We start from the raw sequence: 21,254 nt of genomic DNA on the forward strand, positions 1-21,254 counted from the left end.
TTGAAAGATTTGAGAGTTTTTTCTGAGGCAGGTCATTTATGTTGCTAACAGATCCCAAATTCCTCATTTATATTCTCAATTGCATTATGGTAAAGGGCCATACTCCCAGAATCACTAGATTGGTCTCCAAATTACTTCAATATCATTTTTCAAGACACAATTTATACCTAGTGGGAAAAATATCCTTTGCCCCTAGGAATAGACAACATAGCCATGCCTTATGATGATGAAGAGTGCGTAATAGTGGCTGTAGATGTATATTTGGCAGGAAGGTTCTCTGAAGAGGAATAGGTAGTTTTGCACCAAAAAGTTTTGCACCGGCTTGCACTATTTTTTAGCACCAGCTGGGCACCATATTTATGGAATGGTGGAAGCTGGTGCAAAGGGTAGGCTAGCTTAAAAAAATAGGATGTTAGGCAGGTTTGAGTCAAAATAAATCAATCTGACCAGATCAGCATCATTTTTTGACGCTAAGGGGCATATTTATACTCTGTTTGCACTGAATTAGCGTCATTTTTTTTACTCTAATTGAGTGCAAAACTAACTCCATATTTATTATAGAGTCATTTTTTGCACGGGAACGCCTACCTTGCATCTTATTAAGGCAAGATAGGTCTCCACTTTAAAAAAATGACTTTAACTCCATAAATTTGGCGCTAGAGGGGTCTAGCACCAAAGTATAAATATGGAGTTAGATTTGCACCGAATTAGAGTAAAAAAAGAAGGACACTAATTTGGTGCAAACAGAGTATAAGTATGCCCCTGAATATTTTAGTTGAATGCGTAGTACATGGGTGTCCCAATGAAAAAAATAGCTAGGTGAAATATAAAAAATTCAATATTATGCACGGTGAAAAATCCATTCCACCGGAGAGTGAACATAGTTAAAGTAGGTCTTGAGGTCAAACCGTGACTAAAAGAAGAATTTGTGGGATTGTCTAGTGGCTGTCAATGGATGCATAGATATATGAAATGGTCAAGAAATATGTAATTTGTTGCACCAGTGACAAAGTAAGTAAACAGTCAGGCCGCTTTGTTAGTCCATGGAATTACCTGAAGGACCTTGGAAAAACTAGCAGTGTATTTCATTGGGTAATTCTACGTTTTGCATACTAAGTACAAATTTGCTGTGGTGGTGGCAGATTATCACAGTACATGGTGGGAGATACAGTTTATGACAAATACCAACACAGACCGTGTTGTGAACTTTTTACAAAACATTTTGCCAGGGAAAGTTTTCAGAAAGAAATAGTATCTGATAACCAAGTTACATTTTTTTCAATGGAAAGACAGTCTAAAATTGTTCATTGTAGGATAGCCCTCTATCATCCCCAACCAATGGTTTTGTTGAATGAATTAACCACATGTTGGTGGAGTATATACAGTTTGCTGCAACAAGATGGATGTTATGAAGGTGATACAAAGTATGCTGTAGGCACATTGCACCACACCAAATTATCTACATTTGAGATGTTGAGAGGGAGTGTAGCTGAGTTTGAGATATGTTCCGCTTGGAAAGCGTGGGGTTCATGGATAACCTCTAAAGAACACATTGATTTCAAGAATAGATCCAAAGAATTATCAGACAGTAAGCGAGAAAAGGAAGGCTTGTAAAAGTGTTGAAAGCACTACATTTCTAAGACCCAGGGTGCAAGTGGGTGATTGGGTTGAAATTAAGCATACATATAAAGTTCCAAAAGGATTGTCAAAATGTGGCCCACCTGTATAGTTGATTCCATGTCTTGTAATGATATCAGAGTCAAAGTGAAAGATGGTAGAATTGATCAAGAGTGTATAGGGTGCCGCATCAGGTAGCACCCAGGATGAATGGTCAAGAGGAGGTTATAAATAATGATGACTGCAAAACAAATGAACCATGCAGAGGTGGTTGAAAAGTAAATGCTCTACAAACGTTTGGATAGTGTCATTTCTCAGACGAAATGTCATGTGTCAGGTCAATCTATATTTTTTTCTTAAAACCTTTAGAAGTATACATTTATTATCTTTTAAGCTTTTTTTTGTTATTCTTTATATAATTGTTTTGTGTGTTTCCTATATAGAAATGTATACGTGTTAGATTGTTAAATAGTAATCTTGTATAAATATGTATATGTAGTATTTATTTTGTTTGCAAAGAAAGAAGGTGTATAATGTTGTACACTGCCAAAGGGGGCTGCATTTTGACATCCTGCGTTCTTTTAGAATACTTCGGCTTAAACTGACTGTGGTAGTTCATTCTCATTAAAAAGGGTATTACACTTTCCTACATTCGTCTGTGGTTGCTATACTTCTCCTTGCTTTTCCCTTGTTTTCACTGCTTTCTTCTTGCTTTTCCCCCTTTTTGTGCACCTTCACATTGCTTTTCCCTTGTTTTCACTGCTTTCTCCTTGCTGATTCTCCCATTTTTAGTGTGCCTTCCCTTTGTTTTTTACCCATTTTCTGCATGCCTTCTCCTTGTTCTCTCCCATTTTTGTGTGCATTATCCTTGCTTGTTCCTCATTTTCACTTCTTTCTCCTTGCTTTTCTTCTCATTGTGTGCTTTCTCCATGCTTTTTCCTTGTTTTCAATGCTTTCTCCTTGCATTTTCACCAGCTTTTGATTGACTTCTCCTTGGTTGTCCCTTATTTTCACTGCTTTCTCCTTGCTTTTTCCCTCATTGCTGCACCTGCATGCCACTAGGCATTTCCTGCCTCCCACTAAGCCACACCATGGCCTTCCAGGGCCTCTCCTTTCTCCCAGAATCTACTTAATGGAGGCCACAGTGGGACCTCATTAAAGCAGGTCTCATGCCCAGCTCTCACCATGTGCTGCATCGTTTTTGCTCCTGTCTTCTTGCTTTTCCCCTCATTTTTTTAGTGCCTTCTCCTTGTTTTCCTTTGCTCCCCCTGCTTTCTCCTTGCTTTTCTCCCAGTTTTTGTGTGCTTTCTTTTTGCTTTTCCCTTGTTTTCATTGCTTTTTCCTTGCTTTTTTTTACAATACGGTGCACCATGGCGCACGTTAGGACAATACCATCAAAATATTTGACTCTACTGTGGCACTTTGCTGCACTAGCATAAAAACTTTTGACGCTAATGCAGCAAAGTTGAAGGAGGCCCAATGAGTTCAGTGGGTGCATTCATTTAAGACCTGCTCTGTGCAGAAATTAAAAATGATGCCAAAAATGGCATAGTGAAAACTTTTAGGCATAATGAGGCGCACAGCGTAACAAATGATGCTAATGTGGTGCAAGGTGGCACTAGGGCCCTGTAAATCTGGCCCAATATTTTATAAAATAACCAGCATTTTTTAAGACTGTCAAAGCAGAGAGGGAGATAGAGTGTGTGCATTTTTGTCTGTGTTTATGTAAAAATTCCTTGTGAATCTAACGGCCATCTCAACATACCCAACTGAAAACACCTGCTCCCAACTGTTTTCCGGAAATTACATTATTTAGGGGGGTGTAACACCCCAAACACCCCTCTGAAGCTACACCTGTGAATGAGTCTGATACCTGGATGAGATGGCCATGGCAGGTATGTGCTGGTTGTATGAGTGTAAAGTGTTTTTATGTTGTTAAAACATCTCCAGCCCAAGTTAATAGTCTAAGAAAATGAAAGTCTGAACAATCATGCTTGGCTATAACTTGTTTTTAGTAAGTAAAAGTGAATGCACTGGAATGAAGTGAATGGAACTATGATGAATGAAATTCATTGTTAAAGAACAGTGCTTAGCTGTGGGGCACAGGGTGCGAGGTGAATGGATTGATGTAACTTGCATGCTTGAGAATTCATAACATTACTTCCATTAGGAATTTTTGCTGCAAACATATGAAACGTTTGTTGGTGCTATGATAAATCAGTAAAATGTGGTACAAACCTAAAATAGAACTTTTAATAATCCATTCAAGAATAAAATGTAAACTTTGCATGTGTGCAATTAAGCTAGCTAATTCTGTACGTTGTTGTCTGTCTCCAGAATTCCTCAGCCTTTGCAATTGTTGGGCAGCATTAGAGCTCCATTCCTATTTCTTGAATGTTATGCTTCACCGCAGAAATATTATATTTAAAGCACAAAACACTTTTTGTATCATAACACATCATAAATTTCAATTGATAAAACCTAGAAAGAATGCATAAAGCACACATTGTACATGCCATTGGCCTCTAAATCAACAGCAGTGCACAGCACAGCTAATGCTTCTTACACTTTATAAAACCACTCTATGATTATATGTACCTGCGTTCAAATTCCAAGATATTGCAATGCTCATATGTTCTCTATAGGAGACATGTAAGTTAATAGATTGTTTATAATGCATGCAACATATAATAGAACAATATGAATATGTTTTGTTTCAGAAATTAATGGAAACCACACCAGAAATGGATGTACTATTGACTCTTGACCAATTGGACCTCTGCTTTTGGGAAGCACATGAGGTGTCTATTGAAACTGCACTTCCAATATTCAAGAACAGGTAAGATGTAGTTTATTTGTACGGCCCACCTATATGCTTCATGTCATACACAACCTGTTAACAAACACAGCATGGGGGACAAAACAACAAATAAGGCGGTAGTCACAAACGTAACCTTATAGAAGAGTAAATCTACATGTGTAAATTAACTCTTACACTTTTGTATAGTTTTACTACTACTACTACTGCTATTCACAATTTACAAGTGTAAAAGTGCACAAATGCATAGACTTTCATCTCACTAACCCTTAAAGCGCCCTGCTCTCCCCATGCTGCTGCATCTCTCTTGCTCCTGTCTTCTCCTTCCTTTTCCCTTGTTCTCACTGCTTTCTTCTTGCTTTTGCCTCTTTTATTGTGTGCATTCTCATTGCTCTCCCCTTGTTTTCACAGTTTTTTTCCTTGCTTTTCCCCTGTTTTTTTGGTGCATTCTTCTTGGTTTTCCATTGTTCCTACAGTTTTTGTCTTGCTTTTTCTGCTGTCTTTTGTGTGTGTTCTTCTAGCCTTTCCTTTGTTTTCACTGCTTTCTCTTGCCATCATTTTTGTTTGCCTTTTCCTTGCTTTCCCCTTGTTTTTTGAGTGCCTTCTCCATGGTTTTCCCCCACTTTATTCTGTGCCTTCTCCTTGTTTTTCCCTTGTTCCCACTGTTTTGCCTTGCTTTTACTTCTGTCTTTTGTGTGCTTTCTTCTTGTTTTACCCTTGTTTTCACTGTTTTCTCTTACCATCATTTTTTGTGTGCCTGCTACTTGTTTTTCCCTAGTTCTCACTGTTTTTTCTTGCTTTCCCCCCTGTTGTGAGTGCCTTCTCCTTGCTTTTTCCTTGTTTTGTTTGTGCCTTCTCATTGCTTTTCATTTTCATTGCCTTCTCTTTACCTTTTCTATCATTTTTGTGTGCCTTCTCCTTGCTTTTCCCTTGTTTTTTGAGTGCCTTCTCCTTGGTTTTCTCCCCACTTTATTCTGTGCCTTCTCCTTTCGTTTTACCTTGTCTTCACTTTTTTTCCTTGATTTTTCCCTGTTTTTTTGTGCATTCTCCTTGCTTTTCCATTTCTCCCACTTTTTTGTCTTGCTTTTTCTGCTGTCTTTTGGGTGCTTTCTTCTTGCTTTTCCCTTGTTTTCACTGCTTTCTCTTGCCAACATTTTTTGTGTGCCTGCTACTTGTTTTTCCCTCGTTCTCACTGCTTTTTCCTTGCTTTTCCCCCTATTTTGAGTGCCCTCTCTTTGCTTTTTCCTTGCTTTTCCCCGTATTTTGAGTCCCTTCTCCTTGCTTTTTCCTTGCTTTTCCCCCTATTTTGAGTGCCTTCTCCTTGCTTTTTCCTTGCTTTGTGTGCGGCTTCTCATTGCTTTTCATTTTCACTGCCTTCTCCTTACCTTTTCTATCATTTTTGTGTGCCTTTTCCTTGCTTTTCCCTTATTATTTGAGTGCCTTCTCCTTGCTTTTTCCCCCACTTTGTTTTGTGCCTTCACCTTTCGTTTCACCTGCCCCCCTGCATGCCACCTGTTATTTCCCACCTGCTGCCTACCCACCTTCTCCCTTCTCTTAGGGCCTAACTCTCTTCGTGCTGCTGCATTGTTCTTGCTCCTGTCTGCCCCTTGCTTTTACCCCTTTTTTAAAGTGCCTTCCCATAGTTTTTCCCTTGATCTCTCTGCCTTCATCTTGCTTTTCCCCCTGTTTTTTGTGCGCCTTATCTTCACTTTTCCTCCATTTTTTTGTGCCTTCTTCTTACTTTTCCCTAATTCACCCTGCATTTTCCCTTGATTTTTTGTGTGCTTTCTCCTTGCTTTGCTCACTGTCACCGTTTTCCCCTTGCTTTTTCCCTGTTTTTTTGTGTACCCTCTCCTTGATTTTCCCTCTTTTTACTACTTTCTCCATGTTTTTCCCTTGCAGCTACAGCTTGCCACCCATTATTTCCTGCCTCCTGTCTAGCCCTGCCACCCAGCTCCCCTTCCTCCTTCCTTGAACTACTTAATGGAGGAAAAAGCATGACCCCATTGAGTACGTCCCAGGCCTAGCTCTCCCCATGCTGCTGCATCTGTATTGCTCCTGTCTTCACTTTACTTTTTCACCATCTTGATACACTCACAGGTAATTTGCTGCACTTTAGGCAACCTTGATTGATTACTTGTTTGAGAAAATAGGAAGTGTTGTCAGTAAAAACATCAAATATGACTGTGAAGTAACTAATATTAGTGTATTATTTAGATTTTATGTTTCAGACAATTAAAACCTTTACTAACAGTACCACTTGAAGGAAACATTTAAAAGAAATAGTAACATACAATCTTGTACAACCAATGCTTAAAAACTTTGCAAAACATAATAACTCTGACGCATCATCAGTATTTTAACAGTAACTTAGGATGCCCTTGCATATCATAATGCCCCACTTTAAAAAGAAAAACAGGTTTAAAAACTTCTGTCTCTCATTTTTAAGTCCTGGGAAGCAGCATATGAGGTGCAGTCTAGACTCCCAATTGTATGTGTAAAGACTGCAATGATATGCTTCTTGTGGGTGTGTAACCCAATGTCTTTTTTACTTTTTAATTAGAAACAGCTGAAATCACATTTGTATGATGGTATTCCAATTGGCCCATTTCCTCTAACACTTTAGGCAGTTTTGACATGTAAGTTTGTGTAGCAAATTGGGTTGCTAATTGATGTGGGTAGAACTCTTCTAAAGCAGAAACTCACCGACCTCAAATGAACCTGTGCTCAACCCCCTGATAGCTTGGCACAGAGAAGTGAGGTTCAACTTAGATTCACTGTATAAATTATTTGTGGAGACTTCAAAAAGTAGCACAGTGAAATGACACCCCAAAAGGATCCCATATCAAATTTAGAATAACAGAATGTTCTTTAATAAATAAAACAAGACCAAAATGACAAAAGTCCAATCAGTTGAACTGAAAATATGCAATTTTAAAAGTTTCATTGAAAATAGTGACAAAAAGAACAAAGCACAACTGTGGAGCTGGTAACACGAGAGCGGGACAAAGTCACAAGTTCGGGCCTACCATGATGGAGTACGAGCTGGCTGCAGGAACCCAGTTAGACCCACTGAAATAGAGGACCTTAAATACTGGTTGCAGAGCATTGTGGGATTTCTTGTTGAGTATGTGTCGCAAAGACAAGGCTATGTGTTAGTCACAAAGAGCTGCACATCTATGATGTGATGTCCTGCTTCATCATCAAGGATTCCATTGATGAAGTCTTGTCGCGTGAAGTTTGGTGTCAAGGACATGTCACGCTGTTGTGGCGACGCAGGGGTTCCGAGGTCCTTTGAGGTTGATGTAAGGACATTCACCATGGTCGAGGCCTGCAGATGAAAAGAGATTTGAGATGCGAGTGAACGCTAAAAGTAGAGGAGATTCATTCGTTCTTCTCAGTAATGTGCTGTGCAATGGAGGAGATGTGTTGGTTCTGTAGGGTCCACAGATGGGTTGGCAGAGCACCTTCAGGCCTGAACTGGGGAGGTACCACTTGCAGGGTACGACTCACAGATGGCAGCATCCAGGTGCTGGGTTCAAGGTTATTTGAGGCTTCTGTCCCTGAGGCTCTACAGGGAGTGCAGAATTATTAGGCAAATGAGTATTTTGACCACATCATCCTCTTCATGCATGTTGTCTTACTCCAAGCTGTATAGGCTCGAAAGCCTACTACCAATTAAGCATATTAGGTGATGTGCATCTCTGTAATGAGAAGGGGTGTGGTCTAATGACATCAACACCCTATATCAGGTGTGCATAATTATTAGGCAACTTCCTTTCCTTTGGCAAAATGGGTCAAAAGAAGGACTTGACAGGCTCAGAAAAGTCAAAAATAGAGAGATATCTTGCAGAGGGATGCAGCACTCTTAAAATTGCAAAGCTTCTGAAGCGTGATCATCGAACAATCAAGCGTTTCATTCAAAATAGTCAACAGGGTCGCAAGAAGCGTGTGGAAAAACCAAGGCGCAAAATAACTGCCCATGAACTGAGAAAAGTCAAGCGTGCAGCTGCCACGATGCCACTTGCCACCAGTTTGGCCATATTTCAGAGCTGCAACATCACTGGAGTGCCCAAAAGCACAAGGTGTGCAATACTCAGAGACATGGCCAAGGTAAGAAAGGCTGAAAGACGACCACCACTGAACAAGACACACAAGCTGAAACGTCAAGACTGGGCCAAGAAATATCTCAAGACTGATTTTTCTAAGGTTTTATGGACTGTTGAAATGAGAGTGAGTCTTGATGGGCCAGATGGATGGGCCCGTGGCTGGATTGGTAAAGGGCAGAGAGCTCCAGTCCGACGCAGACGCCAGCAAGGTGGAGGTGGAGTACTGGTTTGGGCTGGTATCATCAAAGATGAGCTTGTGGGGCCTTTTCGGGTTGAGGATGGAGTCAAGCTCAACTCCCAGTCCTACTGCCAGTTCCTGGAAGACACCTTCTTCAAGCAGTGGTACAGGAAGAAGTCTGCATCCTTCAAGAAAAACATGATTTTCATGCAGGACAATGCTCCATCACACGCGTCCAAGTACTCCACAGCGTGGCTGGCAAGAAAGGGTATAAAAGAAGGAAATCTAATGACATGGCCTCCTTGTTCACCTGATCTGAACCCCATTGAGAACCTGTGGTCCATCATCAAATGTGAGATTTACAAGGAGGGAAAACAGTACACCTCTCTGAACAGTGTCTGGGAGGCTGTGGTTGCTGCTGCACGCAATGTTGATGGTGAACAGATCAAAACACTGACAGAATCCATGGATGGCAGGCTTTTGAGTGTCCTTGCAAAGAAAGGTGGCTATATTGGTCACTGATTTGTTTTTGTTTTGTTTTTGAATGTCAGAAATGTATATTTGTGAATGTTGAGATGTTATATTGGTTTCACTGGTAATAATAAATAATTGAAATGGGTATATATTTGTTTTTTGTTAAGTTGCCTAATAATTATGCACAGTAATAGTCACCTGCACACACAGATATCCCCCTAACATAGCTAAAACTAAAAACAAACTAAAAACTACTTCCAAAAATATTCAGCTTTGATATTTATGAGTTTTTTGGGTTCATTGAGAACATGGTTGTTGTTCAATAATAAAATTAATCCTCAAAAATACAACTTGCCTAATAATTCTGCACTCCCTGTAGTCTGAAGGCCAGTCATCTTGCTTGTGGAGTCGTACTGAGGGGGCTCCACTTTTTACATACTGTTTTTGCTAGTTTTAGGACTCTGCACACTTTACCACTGCTAACCAGTGCTAATGTGCATACGCTCTCTCCCTTAAAACATGGTGACATTGGTTCATATCCAATTGGCTTATTTAATTTACTTGTAAGTCCCCAGTAAAGTGTAGTACATGTGCCATGGGCCTGTAGATTAAATACTACTAGTGGGCCTGCAGCACTGAGTGTGCCATCCACATAAGTAGCTCCTTAACCATGCCTCAGGCCTGCCATTGCAAGGCCTGTGTATGCAGTTCACTGCCACTTCAACTTGGCATTTAAAAGTAATTGTCAAGCCTTAAACTCCCCTTTTTCAACATATAAGTCACCCCTAAGGTAGGCCCTAGGTAACCCATTGGGCAGGGTGCTATGTAGGTAGAAGGCAGGAGATATACCTGTGTAGTTTATATCTCCTGGTAGTGTAGAACATTAGTTTTACACTACTGTGAGGCCTGCTCCTTTCATAGGCTAACATTAGGGCTACCCTCACATACTGTTTGAGTAGTAGATTCTGATCTGAAAGGAGTAACACAGTCATATATAGTATGGTGAGAATGGTAATGCAAAATCCTGCTGACTGGTGAAGTTGGATTTAATATTACTATTTTAGAAATGCCACTTTTAGAAAGTAAGCATTTCTCTGCACTTAAATCCTTCTGTGCCTTACAATCCACATCTTCTGGGTTACTTGACAGCTCCCTTGTGCATTTCACTCAGACAACCCTAAACACAGGATGCTCAGTCACATCTGCACACATCTGCTTACTGAATGAGTTTTCCTGGGCTGGGAGGGTGGAGGGCCTGACACTTACATGTCAAAGGACAGTGGCCTGCTCTCACACAATGGACTGCCGAACCCCCTACCTGGACCCAGGCAGACAGGATGGAACTGAAAGGGGACCTTGTGCACTTCTAAGCCACTCTTTGAAGTATCCCCCACTTCAAAGGCACATTTGGGTATTTAAAAGGGCCCTCTGACCCTACCAACTCAGACACTTCTGGACAAGATACTATTGATGAAGAAATTCTGAACCAGACCCTGCAACCTGCCAGGAGAAACTCCCTGGCTGCCCACAGGACTCACCTGACTGCTTTTCTGCGAAGGACTGCGGCCATGCTGTTGCCCTGCTGCCTTGCTGCCCTCTGGCTCTGCTGAGAAGTGCATGGATAGAGCTTGCCTCCTGTTCCTTGAAGTCTCAGGACCAAAAAGACTTCCTCCTGCAAAGAACTCCTTGTGCGGCAAAAATTTGACGCACAGCCTGCCAGAAATGACGCACAGCCTGCATTGTGGTGAGAAAATTACTGCACGCTGAACCAGAATGACCCAGCATGGCTCCCTGAGAAGACATCGAGGCAGCGCCAGCATTGCGACCGGAACTTCAATGAACGGGCCACTGAATCGACGCAAAGCTGAACCGGAATGACGCAGCCCGACTTCCTGTGAGAAGAATTGACACAGCACCTGCCGTGCAACAGAAATTTCCTCGCATCGCCCACCGGATCGACGCAGCTGCTGTGACTTCATCCTGCACGACCAGGATTTCTTCACATCATCCCCGGGGTGTCCGAAAACCCTGCAACCCAAAGAGGATCCAAGGCAGCGTGCCGGAAATCAGCGTAAAGCCTTCCCTGAGTGGAAAATTATCAACGCATCATCTGTGTGCACCCAGAGAAACTGACGCACACCTCCCCGTTTTCCACGCATCGCCTACTCTGCGATTCCTTGCAGAGAATTTGAATGCAAACCAGGTACTTTGTGCTTGCAAGAAACACTTTTTGCTTTTTAAAGACTAAAGACTCCTTTTATCATTCTCTAAAGTGATATTTTAACGTGTACTTATGAAATCTTGATTGTTTTGACCCACATTTAACAAGATAAATATTATATATTTTGTGTGGTATATTTTTGTGGTGTTATACTGTGTTATTGTATGGGTTATTGCACAAACACCTTACACATTGCCTTCTAAGTTAAGCCTGACTGCTCAGTGCCAAGCTACCAGAGGGTGGGCACAGGATAATTTGGATTGTGTGTGACTTACCCTGATTAGAGTGAGGGTCCTTGCTTGGGCAGGGGGTAACCTGACTGAGACCCAAAGACCCCATTTCTAACAGGTATTATTTGTTTCTCCATAGCCCACTTTTCAAGAGCTTCTAAATCAATTCAGGATCATTTTTTGCTGAAGCTTCTAAAAGGGCTATTAGAGTCATTGGAAGAGGTTTCCCTGTCACCATTTTCATGAATTTGGAAAACATTATATGTGACAGTTGGGAAGAACAGTAGAAAAGAGGATACACTTTATTTTCTCAACTGTCAGTATCTAACTTATTTACTGAGGCAGGATTTGCATTTAGGCCTGGGGTACCATCTGAGTTACAGCACCTTGATGCTTGCTTGAGCTGAGATAAAGTAATAGTCTCTTACCTTTGTGCGCTGCTGGACAAACTAAAGGGGATTGAGGTTTCTACGTTGGCTGTTGAAGCATTATCATTAGTGACTTTCTGTGAGTAGTATTGTGTGTTAATATGTTTTACCCCATTTCTAGCTTTTGAATCTTGGCTGTTTTCAGGTTATTGATGAACTTTCAGAAGTTGGCTTAGTCCCTTGGTGACATAAGCTTGTGTAGAGCCATTGTTGATCATTACCTTTCCTTTTTGCTTCCTAAACCAGGTTTTCTTAGTTTTTTCTTTCTTTTTTCATATCACTAGTATTAGAGGTGTCCAGTTAAGCAAGTCCAGATTTCTTCTTATTTCTTTTAATGGAACAAAGTTCATGTGAACAGTGAACATGAGAGAGCTTAAGGGTGCAAAAAAGGCAGTCGTGTCCATCACTTGATTATCAAGAATTGCACTCTCAGCCTCCTGAAATATTGTGTCTACCAGAAACACAGAGGAATCTCCTTTCACAGCAAGGTTTACAAGTAGTGATTCTAACATCACAATTATTAACAATTCTGCTGGTAGATTCTATGGTTCACATTCAGGGAGATGTCAACCAATTAGCACAGCTTCGGGCCCACAATATTCTAGGTGCCTTTTATAACGCTATTATCAAAGATCTTTGTTCTTTATCATACTTCAAGTATAAGCCTATCTAAATTGTCTTCTCAACCTACTTTTAGGTACTACTAATGACCGTACCTCATAAGATGAGCAGGGTCAGAAATAACATTATTTTCATGTTGCTAATGCAAGATTCAAATGATGTGTTGCAGTAGAACATTAGTACATGGAGATGACTAACATTTTACTCTCCCTTGCACAATGCTGTTATATTTACGTTTCCTTATTTGTAGGCACCTGGTGACCAGATCACTGGTGTCTGTTCTACCAGATGTGGTCAAGCTTCACTGTGTGCATTGTATGGTGTGTTCTTAGATTAAGGGACATTTTTCATCTCGGACTCCTCTATGCTTGTTTTTATATTTCAGATTAATGTTCCTGTCCGAACCCGAAGCAGACTTTGAGGATGGATTAGGAAGAGGGGTGCACTTTGTTGGTGCTACTGGCTTTGGAACTAACTATCCGAACATGAAACAATTTCAGGAGAAGTTACCACCCCGCATTTTGAGGCCTACTGATATATGCCCACTCGTCCTTGATTTCACACTGAAACAAAACATAGCCTGTCAAATGTTAAAGACGTTGAGAGACCTTAATGAGTTTACTGGTATGTATGTGTTTTCATGTATACATTTTAAAACGTTTAATATATATAAAACGGTTAAATATTTATTTCAGTAGATTCACCTCTTATTGATAGAAAATGCCTGGGAGGGTGCTATTAGTAGGGCTAGTTTTGGTCAGAAGCCTATATTCATGGCTGAAAATACCTCAGTTTATGCTCATGAGGAATTCCTGAAGGAATCCTGGTAGGTTTCTGCATTAGGAGTGCCACAAAATCTGAAGCTGCAAATTCAACTCAAGGAATGGGAAGAGGAGGTCCCAAGGCATGTGTGCATCAGAAGTTTGAAACCTCCCAAAACCAAGGGGCATTCTCAGTCTGCAATTAAAACATATGCCACTCTGGCAATGCTCATAAGGTTACCCCAGCCGTGGGTTTCCAGAATGCAAATGAAAATAGACCACCCACCACAGATGGTGGAAATGTAGACACAGCAGCATATTTACTAGAAAGTGGAGCAGCGCAGCACTGCACACGACTGACTTTCATACTCACCCACAACTCCAGGATGCCAAGATGTACTGTAAATACGAATGGCGATAAGAAGCTTAGGACTTTTGACATGAAAACTGAGGGATCTTTGATCTAAATGCTGTTTATGAGTAATGGTCAAAAAACACTAGTGTCTGGATACTTCAACAGGTACAAAACACTGAGGCAAACTTGCACACAACTGGCTATGATTAGGAAGCAGACGCAATCATGGGAAAATCTGCACCTCCCAAAGAAGGCATGCATGGCATGTGTGGAGCAGTGTGGAGCACACACCCGATGCATGGCATGTGTGGAGCAGTGTGTAGCACACCCGATGCATGGCATGTGTGAAGCAGTGTGGAGTGCACCTGATGCCTGGCATGTGTGGAGCAGTGTGTAGCACACCTGATGCATGGCATGTGTGGAGCAGTGTGGAGCACACCCGATGCATGGTATGTGTGGAGCAGTGTGTAGCGCACACCAGATGCATGGCATGTGTGGAGCAGTGTGGAACGCACACCCGATGCATGGCATGTGTGGAGCAGTGTGTAGCACACCCGATGCATGGCATGTGTGAAACAGTGTGGAGTGCACCTGATGCATGGCATGTGTGGAGCAGTGTGGAGCACACACCCGATGCATGGCATGTGTGGAGCAGAGTGTAGTGCACCCAATACATGTGTGGAGCAGTGTGTAGCACACCCGATGCATGGCATGTGTGGAGCAGTGTGGAGCACACCCGATGCATGGTATGTGTGGAGCAGTGTGTAGCGCACACCAGATTCATGGCATGTGTGGAGCAGTGTGTAGCATACCCGATGCATGGCATGTGTGGAGTAGTGTGTAGCGCACACCCGATGCTTGGCAAAAGTCGGAACTTCTCCACATACAGGACATTGTACTAGAAGGGAATGACTGTAGTGGACATCCTGTACTAGACAGCATACACCTATCAAAATATATTTATTGTGTGGTTAATTAAAACCATTACAATTAACAATAGCATTTACAATATTCAGAGTCAAGAATAAAATAAAACATCACAACATGTTTACAATTAAGGTGCTGCCAATACATACAATAGACTCACAAACTGAGTAGGGGGACCGGCCTAAGTAACACACAAACTTGCGGCAATTGGCAAAACCATGTTTCACACCATTGATCCAGTGCCGAATGGGAACAACGTGCAACATGTGATAAAAGAGAACAGCTTCTGTCAACCAGTAAAAGGTACACGGAGCCTGATCCTCACACCTAACCCATCAGCATCGTTAGAGCTGGTAAATACATGACAACAGGCAGCAACTGTGAAAAAGACAAAAAACAAAGTGCAACATGTGATATCGAAAAACAGCCGCCGATTCACCTGTAAACAAGAGAAGCAGAGAGCGGCCACGAGTCCGCCCAGTGTTCGAAACCGCAACCAGCGCTAGGAAGCCCTGCGGTTGCTGAAAGGAAGTGCAAAGCGCTGTATGAAGGGCAGAAGAGGTGCATTATAAAGGGCTTGAACCGTGGCTATATCATGCAACCAAAGTGCATTTGAAGGCAGCAACAGATGTCATCCATGGGGGGGGTGTGCACAGCGGCTAAACCCTCATGCCAAAGGCAAGCACCGGCTAGGAGTCTGCAACCAGGGAGAAGACTGTTGTCACCGTAGCTCCGATGCCTGATTGCAAAATACACTTATTAAAGTATCAGCAAAGTTGCGATAAGATGTCATAAGCAAACACAGAGGTAGACAGATAAAAAGGTAAAAATCACTGTAACCAAGGAGCAGAATTTCATGAGCAAACACAGGTGTGAAGAGGTGAAAATATAAATATCTCTGTAACCGGGGACACTTTCTTAGTCACTGAGGGGCAGATTTATGGAAAGTGCAGAACCACTTTCCCTGTGCCCCTTAGCACCCCCCTACAGCTGCCATGTGTGCTCCATATTTTAAACATGGCGCAGGGTAGGGGGCAATAGCGTAATTTCTCATGACGCTATTGATGTACTCCGCAGGAGTAGTGCCAAAATATTGGCGCTACTCATGCAGAGTACATAGGGCTCCATTCTAAAGAATGGAAGCCCCCTTCTAATACCTGCTCTTGAGCAGGGGTTAAAAGTGCCGTAAAAAAAGGCGCAAGGAAATCTCATAGATTTCCTTACGCCATTTTTCCGGCTCCCCGAACGGTTCCCCTGCGCAGGCATAAGGTAGCGCAAAGGGTTGCAGAGTGGCACAATGCATGCATTGCGCCACTCTGTAAATACGACATGGGAATTTCAGCCTCGTTGGGCCACATTAGCGTATGACCTTAATGTGACGCAAGGTGGCGCTAGCGCATTATAAATATGCCCCTCTTTATTTCAGACAGAAGGGGAGCCTTTATGGAGGAGGCACCTGGTGAGATATTGCAGGAATTTTTCAGGAACAGCCAATCAGTAAGCCTGGGGGCCATGAATCTTTTTTGGTGTTTTGAGTACCTGCAAAAAAAATTGGATAATAGTTGCAGTTGCTAGTAGGACCTGATGACAGCCTATGTATGCTTGCACTTTTTTAGGACAGCCATGTCCGCCTGGCATGAGAGGAGGCATACACGCTTCTCAATGCATTGTTTGAAGGCATGTTGAGGTCCTCAGCATTTAGAATACTATGGCAGCCTTGAGGTACAGAAAATGAGGTTGTCTGGGACTGCCGGGTTGAATTTCATTCCACAGTAGGGTCTCTAGGCTTCCTTTCCTGGCAAGCCGAAGTTTGTGGCAAAAGTTTAAAAACACACCGGTCCCAGCAACCCCCTTGGATGAAGAGGTTGAATTTCAGCCACATCTGGGTAGCTGAGGATAATCTCCTCAGACTGAGTGCAAACTTATATATCATAGTGATCAGTTTGTTCACAAATTTGCCACTTTTGAGAATGATGACTGAAGAGCCAAAGCTTTGATTATAACTGCCTCCATATGTCGATAAAAGGATGACCCCCCCAGGTATTTGTCATTGTATTCTTGTTAAAGTTCCAGCAACCCCACTTGTTGATTTTCCTTTCCGGTGTTACTGTTTTGGTTTTCCTTAGGTGGACCTCCAAACAGTTGGCGATAAGAGTCACTGAACAACGCTAAGTCAGTTACATAAAGCACATTGCTGATGTGTTCACATCCTATCTTGGGAGGGGTGACTGTTGATAGGGTCAAGGGCGCTGGACAAGTCAGAGATGAACAAGCTGAAATGCAGGGGAGCCAACCCCCCCCCCTGTTTTGCCCCCCATGAGGTTGCAATTTTCCTGGTAACACAGGAACAATCACCCAATGTGATGCATGTCCATGTGTTAGTTTGCAATTCAATAATAGCCACCAGGAGGTTTGGTGGTATGCCACAGTTCCTTAACACACAGTCAAATGCAGCCCTGAAATAAACTAAACAACAGTGCAACAAGATTTACAATGTTATTGACTTTTCCGAAAGCAAGGATATAGCCAGCAGGTTTATCAGTGTGCCAGATTTTTTGATAACCCAGTTTGGTTCTTCAGGATGACCCCCCTTGACTCCACCCATTGTAGCAGGACCTGTAAAAGTAAGCTAGCAAAGAATGCTGCTTCCTTATCCAGGAAAGTTATCAGTATGCAGCTGCTGGGGTTAGATCTGAAACCACCCTTAAAGATGGGCTAAATGATGGCCACACACCAGGAATCCAGTATTACCGAGCTACCTACGCAGTGATTAAAAGTGGGGTGAGGTTTTAGGCTAAAAAAGAAATGCCCTGGTTTAAAAGGGGCCGTGGAAGGCTGTTTGGCCCAGGGGCCCTGTCTGACCTGGCCTTGGTCAACCACTGGTGACACTGGCTGGTGAGAGATGGTAAGCCTATAATGGAAGGGTTTGGGTCTTTGGAGCCTTTGAAGGTAAAGGGGATGGTAAAAACTGGAAGAAGGATGGGGCGAGCAATTGACATCTCCAGAAGAACTGTGAACCAAGCTTGTGTATTCCACAGCGAGGTAATCAAAATTATCGATGCCAATTGCCACCTGACTTGTGCATTAGTCCTCGGAATCATGTAAAAGGAAGGGAACGCATAATTCAGATGACCTGACCAATCTTTTAGAAATGTATCCGTGGCCAAAATCTTCGAGCTAAGAGTTCAGGTGAGATGCAAAAAGATCTATATGACATTGATCCAGAGACAGTATTATTTTCCAGAAGATGCATGGATGGAGTTTCCATTTGCTGTAATCCACAAGAAACCTGGGATTCCAATCCACCACCTTGTTGTTCTTGCCTTGAATATATTCTGCTTTTGCAGTAATTTTCTGACTGAGGCAGAAGTGCCAAAACTCCCTTTCTATGTTTGATAAGAGCCGAGATATGGTGCCCCCCAAGCAATTGATGTATCTGACTGAGGATGCATTGCCCATTGAAGGATGCTCTTCGTGGGAGAAAGGGATTTTATGGTGAAGTACCCCACCAGTAGCTCTAGACAATTTATGTGAAGCCCTAATTCTTCTGATGACCATTGACCTCCTGTAGAAAAGTCCTTACACCTTGCACCCCCAGCCCAGTGACTGGCATCTGATTCTATGGTGACATCTGGGACTGCCCCAATAATGGTCTTGCCATTCCAAGCATCCATATGGAGGAGACACCATTGAAGCTCCTCTCGCGCCTCTATAGATAAAGGAGCCGGAGTATCATAAGATAGACCTTTCTGGAGATAATGGATTTTTAGCCTCTGTAAAGCTCTGTAATACAGGGGACCTGGGAAGATCGCCTGAATAGAAGAAGCTAACATACCCATAATCAGTGATGGGGATCTCAAAGACAACATCCGACTAAACAGAAACAATGTTAATTCTCTCTGAATGGATTTCACCTTTGCATGGGGAAGTTGGAGTTGAGATTTGACAGAATCTATCTGAAAACCAAACAATTATACCTGTTGCGACGGACTCATCTTTGATTTCTTGGAATTGATTACAATTCCCAAATTTTGAAGCAGTGACACTGCATAGGACAGATCCATCTAAGGTTGAGCTTTGTCTTGAGCCATCAGAATTATGGAGTTTAAGTAGACGATTATGCAGACTCCAATCTCTCTTAGATGTTCTACTACTGGTTTCATGAACTTTGTGAATGCCTAAGGAGCTGACACCAGCCCGAACGGGAGAGATAGATATTCATACCATTGATTTCTCTACTGAAACTCAAGAAAATGCCTGTGAGGGGGGAAAATAGAAACTGACAGGTAAGTTTCTTTTAAATCTAGGCGTAATATCCAATATTGATCCTGAAAGACTCATAGAACATGGATGCCCTCCATCTTGAAATGACAATAGATATCCTACGGATTGAAATCACTGAAATTGAGAACCAATCTTTGACCTCCACCTTTTTTCTGTACCAGGAATATATTGCTGCAAAAACATTTTTGGTGAGAGGAGGTTAGTGTAGTAGCTTGTTTTCTCAAGAGTTCTTTAATCTCTGAGTCTATGAAGTTCATGTTTAGTTGGGAAAAAAGGAGAGGAGGTGGGGAGAGGACTAGACAGGGTGTTGAGTGAGCTCTGTGTGGTAACATTGCACCTTCGCCTGAACTCAATAATCTGGTGAAATCAGTGCCCACTTGTGTACAAAATGATGAAGTCTGCCCCCCAACTTAAGATTTGAAAGCTGAAGAACCATTACTTGTAGATTGAGAGGCAGAGGCTTGGTTACACCTCTGTTTAAAATCCCTCAGAAACCTGTGGACCTTGAAGGGAAGAAGCCTGCTTGGGCTGGATCCTGCCAAAATCCAATATAATTGTAAACAAATCCTCATGGAGGGCCTTGCTGGTTGAAGCGATCAGTCCTCCTCGTACGTCGTCTGCCACGACTGGCTCTGCCAAAAAGGAGATTCAATGCTTTCTTTATTTATTGTGCTTTGTCCAAAAAAGGAAATATATTCACATACTTGGCAAGAGCCTTGACAAAAATATCCCCAAACAATTATCCTTCAGCTAAAGGAGCAGGTTCAGCGGTAGCCAATTCCACTAATTGTGGGCCAATTCGTATAAAAACTGATTTCCTTAACACCGGCTAGCGCCATCCCATAGCAGCAGTCATGCGCCCTTTCTATGGAATGGCGCATGCCGGCGCTAAGGATAGGATAGCATCTAAAACAAAGATGCTAGCCGAGGGGGGGTGGCAGTGGGTCATAAATTACGCTTGGCTGGTTAGCAGCAATAAATATGCCGCTAACCAGCCTAGCGTCATTTTCTGATGCACTAGCACCCAAAAATTAGTCATGCCCACCACCCCAATGGCCAGCACAGGGGACCGGTGTTCCCTGGACAAGGCCAAAGGACCCAGTGCCAGGCAGGGGGGCACTGTGTAAGGGCCTCCCAATGGCACATTAAAAAATAATAATAATACTTACCTAAACTTACCCAGGATGGGGTCCCCCATCCTATAGTGTTCCTCTGGTGTGGGTGGGGGTGCTGCCAGGGCTTGGGGTGGGCATCTGTGGGCCCATTCCATGGTGTTTGGCCATGGAAATGGGTCCACAGGTAGCCTAATGCCTGGTCTGACCTGTGTGTTAAATAATGGCGCTAAGCATGCTTAGTGCCATTATTTGGGTCTGTCTACTTCATGCATATCGTTTCTGCGCCGGAGTATAAATAAGGCAGTAGGGGGATAGCATCATATTGTGGACGGGGCTGCCTACCTTGCATCTAATTAGCGTAAGGTTGTTTGCTGCATCCACAACATGACGCTAAATCCAACATTTTGCCGCTAGAGGGGTCTAGTGCCAAAATATAAATATGGAGTTAGCTCAGCACTGTTTTAGCATCAAACTTATTTACACTAAAATGGCACGAGCAAAGTATAAATATGTCCCTGAGTGCCATGTTTGCAATGATGAAAAAAAGGAGGAGGAATCAGTATCTGTATCAGTATGTGTTGAGGTGGAAGGATATTTTGAGCTCTTCTTACAGCTATAAGTGTGCTCCCCTGAAACCTCTTGTGATAATTTACTGCCGGTTATGGAACTGGCCAAGTAGGTTCATTGGGTACTTCTGGTGGATTGGAGGGGCCAGCAGGAGGGGTAGGGGAAGGATCCGAGGAAAGGCCAGACAGTTTATCAAGTTTTTTAGTAATGGGTTAAAGGGCAGAGGAAAGAGCTTTGTCCAGAGACGCTGAACTGAGTGATCAATAACTTCAACAAAACTACCATGGTAATAATAATCTTCATCTTCATTAGGACCACAAAGCCTCAAGGCCTTGGTCCTACTGGTCATATTTAGACATGGTAGCAAGAGAAAGAAACTTCCAAATCAAAGGTCCCATGTGGGAAGAAAGGACAAGTGAGAATGAAAAAGAAAGGGGAGGAAAACTTACCCAGAAGCCTAATATATTTATTACAGCCCCAGACTCAAAGTGAAGGGCATCAAGGGAGCTAGCTGGAGGGAGGCTAAGAGGTTAGTTAGAATGAGTTTCC

At 42.5% G+C, this 21,254-nt stretch overlaps 1 protein-coding gene across 1 annotated transcript in view; it reads left to right on the forward strand.

Moving 5' to 3' along the window:
- LOC138295315 (protein LEG1 homolog) overlaps positions 1 to 21,254 on the forward strand; it is a 73,784-nt gene that overhangs the window by 35,632 nt on the left and 16,898 nt on the right. The window contains exons 4-5 of the mRNA XM_069233534.1: positions 4,338 to 4,456; positions 13,082 to 13,320. Coding sequence (XP_069089635.1) covers positions 4,338 to 4,456; positions 13,082 to 13,320 — 358 coding nt within the window. The remainder of the gene's footprint in view (positions 1 to 4,337; positions 4,457 to 13,081; positions 13,321 to 21,254) is intronic.

This window comes from Pleurodeles waltl, chromosome 5 (genome assembly GCF_031143425.1).
Source record: "Pleurodeles waltl isolate 20211129_DDA chromosome 5, aPleWal1.hap1.20221129, whole genome shotgun sequence".
Lineage (NCBI taxonomy): Eukaryota > Metazoa > Chordata > Amphibia > Caudata > Salamandridae > Pleurodeles > Pleurodeles waltl.